Genomic DNA, 10,278 nt, shown 5'->3' with positions numbered 1-10,278 from the left:
GAACTTGCATGGAATTAACAGAAAAGCTACTCACCTAATACAAGTGAATGAACAGGAATGAACCCTAATAAAATGGTATCTATGACCGTCTCCATCATGGCCGGCCCTTGTACACAGGACTAATACAAACTCAAAAGATCTAAAAGCTCCTTTCCTCGCCTTCACTAAGTTGAACTTTTCTGTTTCCATTAAAAACGATATATAGAACCTCGAGCAGCATAAATATCATCAGAATGTTGGGCACCCATCGACCTGTATGCCTTTGGCCGTCGGACAGTTAGCAAGTGGGCAGCGATCACCCTCGCTGCCCCACCAGTTAACTTGTACGCCTGGCATTGTAAAAGCTAGGTGGATTACGACCGCCATGAATGCTACCCCAGCATCCAAGGCTGCAGAGAGAACGTAGTTGTACCTTTGCCACCACCTCCTTCTGTACCTGAAAATGAAGTAGTTGAAAATGGTACCCATGACAACCCAAGAGGTATAGTTGATGGAAGACGCCGGGGGCATCATTGAAGTTGCACCCAGAAGAACTGGGAGGTTTATCAGGGGAATCCACTTCTGCTTGGGGAAAGCCTTGTGGAGGAACCACACTACAACAGGTCCCAAGATACCACCGAGGAAGAACCAATTTTGAGAAGAGTAGTTTCCGAGTGACCCGAAAATCCGCTTGGGTCCCACTAGACCCCAGATGACGGATGCAGAGAAGAAGACCCTGTCGTTGGGGCACTGCCATGGGCTGTCCGGTGGGAGTAGATCCGTTTGGCAGATGTTCGGGATTGAATTCAGCAACCACCAGGCCACTCCTATGTTGACTGTTGATGCTATCACTGTTCCAATCAACTGGTGGACGAGAATGAAAAACAAGACAACTAAGAAGTAATTTCACCAGATAAGGAAATTTAAATTGTTTGTTCGACATCATTTACTGGGGTAAATGTTAATTTGTTCTGGAATAGATAAACCTTTTCGCAGAAGTGAGAGTGGAGTACCTGGACAATGAACATGGATCTCGGAGGTATTTTCATGTAGTGGCCAAGCTTGAAATCGTTTAGGAAAGAGATAGCTTGAGCCATGCTAATATAACCGTAGGTTTTGAAGCAGACATTTGCAATGGGATGGGCTGGGTATGCCAGCCCCATGAGGTACTCGGTGATAATGTTCAGTCCCGGTGTCTTGAAATGTCAAAATGACAGAAAATAAAGATTAGATACAATATGGCTAGCTAGTTTAGGTACGTTTACATTTGGGGTGGGGTAGAAAAATGATCTTTTACCTGATTCGTTGTAGCAGTTATAATGGCGACAGGAAGAGTAAAGAAAAGAGCAATAACACAGGCCATGAGAAGTCCCCACCATGGAAGCTGAACCTGGTCTCTCATGACAGTACATAGGACGAGAGAAACTGCCACAGTTAGCAACAGAAGAACGGAGAACCACCAAGAAGGTATGTCCTCATACTTCTTCATAAGTCTGGTGTGGATATCGATCTTCCCTTGATAGGAAGCACGTAAACGATTGCATATTTCCCTGTAAATATGGCCCAAGTTTCTTCATCTTATTTAAATGAAATAAACAGGCGCATTGGATCTAACCCAGATACCTAATGCTGCTCAGAATCTGAAACAAAAATAGAGAAGATACCTGCCATAGAACAACCCACAGTGGGTGAGAGTGGAAGCTACATTGGCGAAACCCAACCCATAAGTGACTGCGAAAAACATGCTCATATTGACCTGACCCTGTTTTTCGTATGCATTAAGATCGAGCTCAAATTTGTCGTTTACAATAGCACTAATGTTGTACTCTTGCCCATTTGATGCATAGAGACTAGAGGAGATGATGGGAAATGTCTTAGCGTCGTACGCGTTGTAGCCCCAGTACAAGATGGGGAAGACCAGGTAGACGAAGAGGATATAACCCACAAAGACATTGACGATGGCAAAGAAGGGTGAAACGAGTGGACTGCCGAGGAAACCAGCAATGGTCGACCAATCGAAGGTGAAGGAGCCTATACCCAGACCATACATGCCAGAGCCCACCTGCTGAGCGGTGACAGATTTAGGAAATGCAAAGCATAGGACGGAGAGGCTCATGATGGATGGGAAGAGGAAGCCTGGGACGATGTACCAGATGAAGCTTACTAACATTGCTATCACAAAGAATTTCCCTCGAGTCATCCCCCGATGGTTCTCCCTCTGATGCATGGCCCTGAAAGATATAGAATGGTATAACAAACAGATCATGCTTGAGTTTTTGCGTGAATAACAAAATCTTACAAGTTCTTTACGCATCTGTCAGTAAGACAAAAAGAAATAAAAACTGATTTGAGAATTGAGAATGATCTCAAAGTTAATTAGCAGAAAGAAACAAAAAGTCGTCAATGTGTCAGAGAAGACGACAGCTTACTGGAACAGTGAAACTTGAACAAGCGTACTTGGCCACCACATGTGGGCTGGTTCCACGACAAACTTCCTCATGATTCCTGCCCATCCGTATCCCAAAACCTGCAATCCAGGATATGTCTGTTTGATCACCCAAGAAACTCGAATTCTAAATTATGGCCTAACAAATCATTTCAGGAATTAACACAAACGTTCGACAGTCTGCGGTCTGGAACAACGTCTTGACAGATCTATTTATTGACCATGGTTGAGTCAAAGTTGAGATTGGTTTAATAGACTCATTCTAGCTTTAACTATAATAGGAGAATTTTCAGCGAGTGACATTTTTCCTTCCTATGTTTGCGACCAATTTCGTTGTTTGTGAAGTAAAACCTTCAATCTTCTTCAGGTAAATTAGGAAAAGGAGAATAGAGTTCATCAATTCGTTCTCCGAAGATACAATGGAAAAAACAGAAAAGGTACCTGAGTGGTAACAATGAGGATCCAACTGGCGAGGAAGGAAATCCGGCGATGATAAAGCGCCTTAATAATGTCAACAATGCCAACAGCATAAGCATTCCCTGCGCCAAATGCATAACCTGCTTGAGCAAAGATGGAAATAAGGACATGCTCCTTGATATTGAAGGGTCCTGGATTGAACGAAAACTTGAACGAGCCGATGGAGAACTGAGTCGTGGGCAGAACCTTGGCCATGAATTGCCCAATAGGCAGCGCAACCACTTGGGCAGTCACCTGCGAGATCATGAGCGGCTCCGTCCGATAGCTGAAGAACTGGTTGATGAAGGAGAGCATAATGCACGACAGCACGCCAAGGAACCACATCCGAAATGTCCACACAGGGAGACTCGTATCGTCCGTAGTCGGGACGACCAAAAAGACTTCCTCGATCGGCGACACTTCATCGTCATTCTCGTCCACGATTTCGTTCGATAGCACCTTCTGGGTCGTCCTCGTTTCTTCTATCTCCAGCGCAAAGTCCGTCATTGCTGCGTCCGGGATGGAACAAGAGCAGAAACAACTACTAGCAAAAGACTCGACTTAAGAGGGAAGAATGGCTTCTCTTTTGTCTGGATTCGTGGAAAAGTGAGATGAGAGAAATTCGGGAGAGGAGATCGAAAACAGGGAGCTTTCCCGCGCTCTTTGAACTGAAACGAGAAAATTTCTCGGGGTGGTTTCTTAATGCACGGAAACAGAACCCATAGCGGGTGAAAAGTGCTTCCTCTTCCAATAAAAGGTATTTGGGAGAGTCGGAAGGAGTCGTTTTGACTTTGAGGTTGAGCACATCAGAAAATTGGGTTCCACAATTTGATTTAAAACTTTAGAGACGAGGGAAACTCAGATTCCGGTTTCTAACTGGTGCCAATCAAGAAATCTCTCTAGTTCTAAAACAACAGAGAAGATAAAAAATTTCCTTACTGAGTATGAGAGTGGAAATACGGAAAACAATTTGAACTTTTCAACACAGAGGCATCCAATCGTGAGTGAGCAAAAGTATGTTCACAGAGGGGGTTCCTTTCACTCCTGATAACATGAATTACAGGTAAGTTAATCTAAGTTTTGGAACTATTGTTTGATTTCTTCCTAGTTTATTCTGTAGTCCTCCGCCTTCTTTACTGTCTTTTCACAGAGGGAAGGGAACTTTTCCTTTTTTAGTTCTCTTCGGTTGATTAGAAGAAAGAGTCACAGAAACCGAAAATTGAGGCACAAGACACCCTAGAATGTCGAGACACAGCTATTACGGTTTGTTAAGACAAGTTTGGTCAACTAGAGCGAAGAAAAAAATTTGTAGAATCTCCAGACACAGCTGTTATGGTTTTTTGGAAGTTTCGCCCACGGCATTCATTGGTGAAATCCACTTGTGGCTCAAAACCACAAGGAGAAGAAAGGAGGCCACCTTCCGAGGTCAATGGCCAACCCACTTCCAAGCAAGGTTCATAGTACTCGAAATTGTGCAGGAGAAGAATTTCCAAGCTTAGTGACTCTGCTAGAAATGTAAATGGGTAACATAAGGAATAGGTGATGTGTGTTTTTACTCGTTTCCTTTATCTTCTCCTTATTTGATTACCTATTTTGATTGAAAATAGAAGAAACTATTCTATTATCCATTTATTGATCCGATTACCTGCCACGAGTAATTGAGTAAAAAAAATAGATATGTAAATGGATAGACCAAAAATTATTTAAATTCATTAAAAAAATCTAATTATTCACAAAAATAAGAATATTAATAAAAATAATATTTAATACATACGATGGAAGAAAATAGGGTGGGGACATTCCATTTCTCCTTGAAAAACAATGTTTTTCTCCTTAATCTTTATAAATGAGAATGATATAGGAGGTTCAGGCCTCCCCATACATGGTAAACCAAGAGATAAAGGTCTTTCCGATCAATCGAGTGAAGGAGGAGAGAGGCAATGCCTCCCCAAGTTGGCAAGTGTGCTTAATAGCGGGTGATAATGCCTTCTCCTTAAACTTCACATAAAAAATAAAATTAAAATAATTTTATACTTAAATTGCATGAAGTCGTAGGAAGATAATGACAAGAGGATAATGAGATTGGGTTAGGGATGAAGGAGAGAATGTACGATTTTGTAAGGTTTCATATTACTAAAATTAAAATTCTAAAGTTATTTATGATTGTTTTCGGTGATCAGATAATCGAGTAGAGAATAACTATTATCCATATCATTTTCATTTAATAAGTGATAAACTAGTATATGAATACTTACATCAAATCCATATTCATTTGTAAGCGACCAAAACAAATAGACAATCAGGTAAATGGATAAAATTGACCCCTTGGACATAGTAGAAAGAGGAGAGGATTGACAACACCCCTCCCCTCGTCTCGAGCCTACAAATTTTAACCGAGTTCGAGCCGAGCTCGAGCTTCAACATACATTTAAAACTTTTCAAAAAATATATATAAAATAAATTGTATATAAATTTATGCATACATTTTACATAAAATTGGGCATAAATTATATATATAATACATGTATAAGATTGGACATAACCTCTACTTAAAATTGAGCATAATCTATGTATATAATTCCTGTATAAAATTCGGCATGACCTCTACTTAAAATTGGGCATAATCTATATACATAATACCTGCATAAACACTCCACAAAATTGTCTATACATTCCATAAACACTCCATGAAATTGTCTAAACACTCCATACACTGCATAACATTATGAATAAACTCCATACAATAATCAAATACAACAAAATAAAATGAAATATCACTATCAATTTACAATCATCCAAGTAAAAACTATAAATCCATTATAAATTTACAAACTATAGTTATTTCTCTTTATGCTAGAAAATAATATACGTCCCTGCATGACCAAAATCTCCACCTATGACAAAAACAAAAAAAATAAAATTAGTTATTGTCAGATAAAAAAATACTCTTCCAGTACTAGTTAGTTAATGTCGTTAAAAATATTAACATTACCATGATGAGAAAAAAATGAAAAATCATTTAACTGGTAGCATTATCTCTACACTCTTCTTCTCAGACTGTAATCATAAAATACAATTTTAATAAATGAAACTAAAAAATACTAAAAAATATCATAATAAATAATTAATCAAAGAAATTCACCTTTTGATTTTTCTTTACATCGTGAAGAGCCCGAACCCAATCACTGCCACAAATCAAAGCTTGAACTGTATTTGGTGCCAAGGAAGAACGATATGAGTCTATTACTAGACGTAGACTTTGAAGCTATTACGGATATGAGAATTATAAGGGGAGGGGGGAGGGGGGTTAGTCAACAAACTTAAAATTTGAAGTTCATCTTCATCTCCTGCTTCAAATTCATTTCATTCATCTACATGAAATTCAATTTCAAACTTGGTATTAGTGTGGACGAGTTCAAGTACACTGGAAAACGGTTTCCAGTATAAGTGTCCCAAAATGAGAAAAATATAAAGAACAAGAAAATGAGTAACTTATAATAGTATACATAATTAAAACATAATACTTAAACCCCAAATTAGGTAAAACAAACATGATTACAACACGAATAAGTAATTTAATGTATAATTAAAATAAATTAATTAAATTAGATATTATATTATTTAATGATTACAGTTTATTGTACATTAATATAAAAATTACGTGAGGCAATTAACTGTGCACTTGATTAATTATAAAAAATAAATAAATAAATAGGAAAATTTGATCAATTGCTAACTCTAACACACTATATTTTTACGTATTGTTGCATTGTCCGGAGGAAAAACAGTACTAGAGGCAGTTAAGGCTGAAAAAATTGCATCGTCCAGAGGAAAAACAGGCTAAGAATAGGATTTGCAAGTTTTTTTTTTTAATAAAAAAATCGCACATGTGAAACTCGCATGTGTGAACTGCACGTGCGAGTTTGCATGATGTGCGAGATGGAGCGTCGAGACTTAGGTATCGGGGGGGTTTTGTGCCGTTTCGGCAAGAGCGGTGGCCGGCTGATCTGACGGCAACAGCAGGCGGTAGTAGGGGCGTGACGACGACAGGTGAGGGTTCAAAGCAGCAGCTCTAGCTGGGGTACGACAAGGCGAGAGCCACGCTACGGGAGTCGATGGCGACGACGATGAGAGGCAGAGAAGGCGATGCATGGGGGAAAAGATTAGGTGTGGCGGCGGCGGAAGGGGCACCTGCGGCGAGAGGGAGAAGGGAGATAGAGGCCGAGAGAGGGAGAGAAAAATTTCGGAGGAAGAAGAGAGAAGGGAAGGATGAGACCAAGAGAGCGAGAGTGCGGGAGAGAGAATGAAAAAAAAATTTGGGAGAGAGAGCAGCACAGGAAACGGCAGACTGCCAAAAATTTCCCAAATCCCCTGAAATCTGTCGTTCGTTACATTAACGGACCGGCTCGCTAGCCATCGGGCCGAATCTGGCTTTGGTTGAGCTCGGATCGTTAATTTAAACGAGCCAATTTCTGATCTCGAGCTCGGCTCAAGCTCGAGAGATACCGAATAGAACTGAGTCAGCACCGAGCCAAACTCAAGCCGGCTCGGTTTGAAGCCACCCCTACTTTCAACCATAGCGAGGGAGCAATTCCCAACCCTCCCTATCTTTGACGATAGCAACAATGAGGGCAAGGGTTCCTCAATCACCAACATCACAACAAAAAAAAGGGAGGGGCAGCATTATCCCCTCGGTCCACAAAAAGAAAACTGACTTTTTTCAATGATTTTTCCATTGGTATATGTCAAAAATTCGCTAGCAGAAAGTTCTCCCCACAAAATATTCACTACCCGAATTTGGTTGCATGTTTTCATTGACCTAAAGCTTCTGCCACTGAACTCAAAATTCACTGACAGAGATTTTGAACCATTGCTAGTGAAAATGGAAAATTCATGGGCAAAAAAAGGCCACCACCTACTAGTGAATTTCAAATAGTAGCCTTTTGCCAATGAATATTCAAAATTCGTTGGTAGACGCTATTACACAAATAAATTGTATTTTAATATTTTTTATTAATGTTGATATTTCCTTATTTAAAATAAACATAAAAATGTAATAAAATCCCAAAAATACAAATTATGAAAATATTAAAAATTATAAAAATAAAAATTATTAAAAGATTAAAAATTATAAAAAAATAACATAAAACTTTACATTATCTGTGGGATGATATGGAGGTGGATGACTTTGAGACAACATATATTAAAAGACTTGATGCATCTTAGCATTGATGGTCTTCATCTTATTATTGTAGTCTCATTCGTAAAGAATTCAACTACTCTTTTATCACACTCATACTCCTTAGCAAGATGCTCAAACTCCTAAGGTACACTTCTCACTTGTTGTTTAATTTGAGCCACCACCTCTTTAGTTTACTGTAACTCATCCTTTATGTTGAATTTATAGAAAAGAGAAATACTTCATTGACTTCATTAACTTATTATAATCAGAGTACATAAACCTCTATTTATAATAGAGGGAAGTAGTAGATTGTCCTAATTACACCCAAACTCTAACACTTAAGGATAAACCTTAGCATAATTAAATAACTCAATATAAATAGAAGACAATTATAAATCAAACTAGAACTCTTCTATGACGTGACCATAAGATAAAGATGTCAGCTCGTGGTTATCTTTGTGAATCCTTGATCTTCCAACCAGCTTGTGGTTATCTTTGTGGGTCTTTTTGATCTTCCAACTTATGTGATAAGGTTGTCTGTTCGTAGTAATTATGTTGGGTCCTACTTCTTATGTGATTGGCCCCATCTTGTGGAACTTCCTTGGTCGTGTGACCCATCTTATAATACTCTTAGATATGTGGGCCTTCCTTGGTCGTGTAGGTTGGAGCCCATCTTCCAACACTTTATAGGTGTAGTCAACTAAGGTGAAGACAACAAAAAAAATACTTGTGCCAGCGAAGTATTTAACTTGAGTCTTAATCCGCTTGATTTTGAAATCGATTAAATGGCATATCAAGACCTATTGATCCCTCCCGAAAGACAATATGCTAACCGTCCCTCATTGTTCCAGGGGAAAAAATTATGGCTATAGGAAGGTAAGAATGAAATTCTTACTCCAATCCATGGATTCAGTTATATAGCACGTGACCAAGAATGGACCATTTGAACCTCAGAAATTAGAAATTGATATTTTAGTTACAAAAGAATTCTTAGAGCAGACTAGGGAAGATAAGGAGCAGCTCAATGTGAACTCTAAGGCCATTACCCATTTGATATGTGCGTTTGGACCCAATGAGTTCAATAAGGTCTCTACATGTATTGGAAAAAATTAGAGGTCACACACGTGGGAACCACTAGAGTCAAGGACTCTAGAACTAGTTTGTTGATAGCCCAATACGACGAGTTTAAAATGAAAATGGGAAAATCAATAGCAGAGATGAACTCTAGGTTCACTTATATTATTAATGAATTGAATATCTTAGGAGAAGAGATATCATTGTATAGGAAATTGTTTCTCAAGGCACCTCCAAAGTCATGAGATATGAGGGAGACAACCATTCATGAGAATGCAAATTTTAGAACAATGAGCTTGGAAGGGCTACTTGGAATCCTTTTTACATATGAGGTGGAACCCCAAGAAGTTGAGGAAGAGCAACCCAAAAGAAAAAAAACCATTGCTCTTAAGGCCAAAGTGAGTGTTGAAAGCATCTCTAGTGAAAAAAACTCTATAAAATGAGTTTCATCACTAGACACTTACGAAGAATCTAGAGGAAAACATATTTTTTTAGAAAATGCCAAACCAAGACTCAAAATGATAAATCATTTAATAAATCTAATGTTTGCATTGAATGTGGCAAACCAAGGCATAGAAGGAACAAATGCCCAAATCTTGATTGAGAAACCCCATCCAAAAGGAAAGATCCCAAGAACAAGAAGAACAAGGTTTTGATCTTGCTAAGGATGATGAGTCTAGCCACTCAGAGGAAGAAGAAAGCAATATTGAACTCATGACTATTGAGGATGATGATGAGTTTATCATTTTCGAAGAGGTAAGTGACTTGAACAATGAAATTGAGCTTCAATTGTATATTAGAAAAATCAATTCATATGCAAAATAGATAAAAAGAGACATGCAATGCTAAAATACACGAGATTGAAAAGCTCAAGAAGGAGCTTAGTGCCTTGAAGGAAGCTAATGAGAGCCATATGCCCAATACTTCAAGGCATATTGGCATGTGATAGACTTGCATTTTAAAAGAAGAGTATAAACTTAGACAACAAATCAAAATTCTCTCAAAAATCTACACCCAAGAGGAAAATTGGGAAGAACAAAAAGTGACAAATTAAGAAATTATCTCCCATTACTCAAAAATGTCTCTGTAAATGAAAACAAGACCTTACTAAATAAAAATAATTGATTTTAAAAAAATACAA

General features: G+C 38.5%; 1 protein-coding gene across 1 annotated transcript; it reads right to left on the bottom strand.

The window, feature by feature from the left end:
* Positions 1-228: 228 nt before the first annotated feature.
* LOC137951124 (oligopeptide transporter 4-like) lies at positions 229-3,388 on the bottom strand. The gene is made up of 6 exons (XM_068797724.1): positions 2,867-3,388; positions 2,409-2,506; positions 1,644-2,210; positions 1,277-1,529; positions 993-1,175; positions 229-843 (listed from the first exon to the last, which is right to left on the bottom strand). The coding sequence occupies exons 1-6, from the start codon at positions 3,386-3,388 to the stop codon at positions 229-231; spliced, it is 2,238 nt and encodes a 745-aa protein (XP_068653825.1).
* Positions 3,389-10,278: the final 6,890 nt, after the last annotated feature.

Source organism: Aristolochia californica, unplaced genomic scaffold (genome assembly GCF_029961685.1).
Source record: "Aristolochia californica isolate CCGP_79_NKW_82.1479 unplaced genomic scaffold, dmAriCali1.0.hap1 SCAF_15, whole genome shotgun sequence".
NCBI lineage: Eukaryota > Viridiplantae > Streptophyta > Magnoliopsida > Piperales > Aristolochiaceae > Aristolochia > Aristolochia californica.
This window is presented reverse-complemented; position numbering and strand designations above follow the sequence as displayed.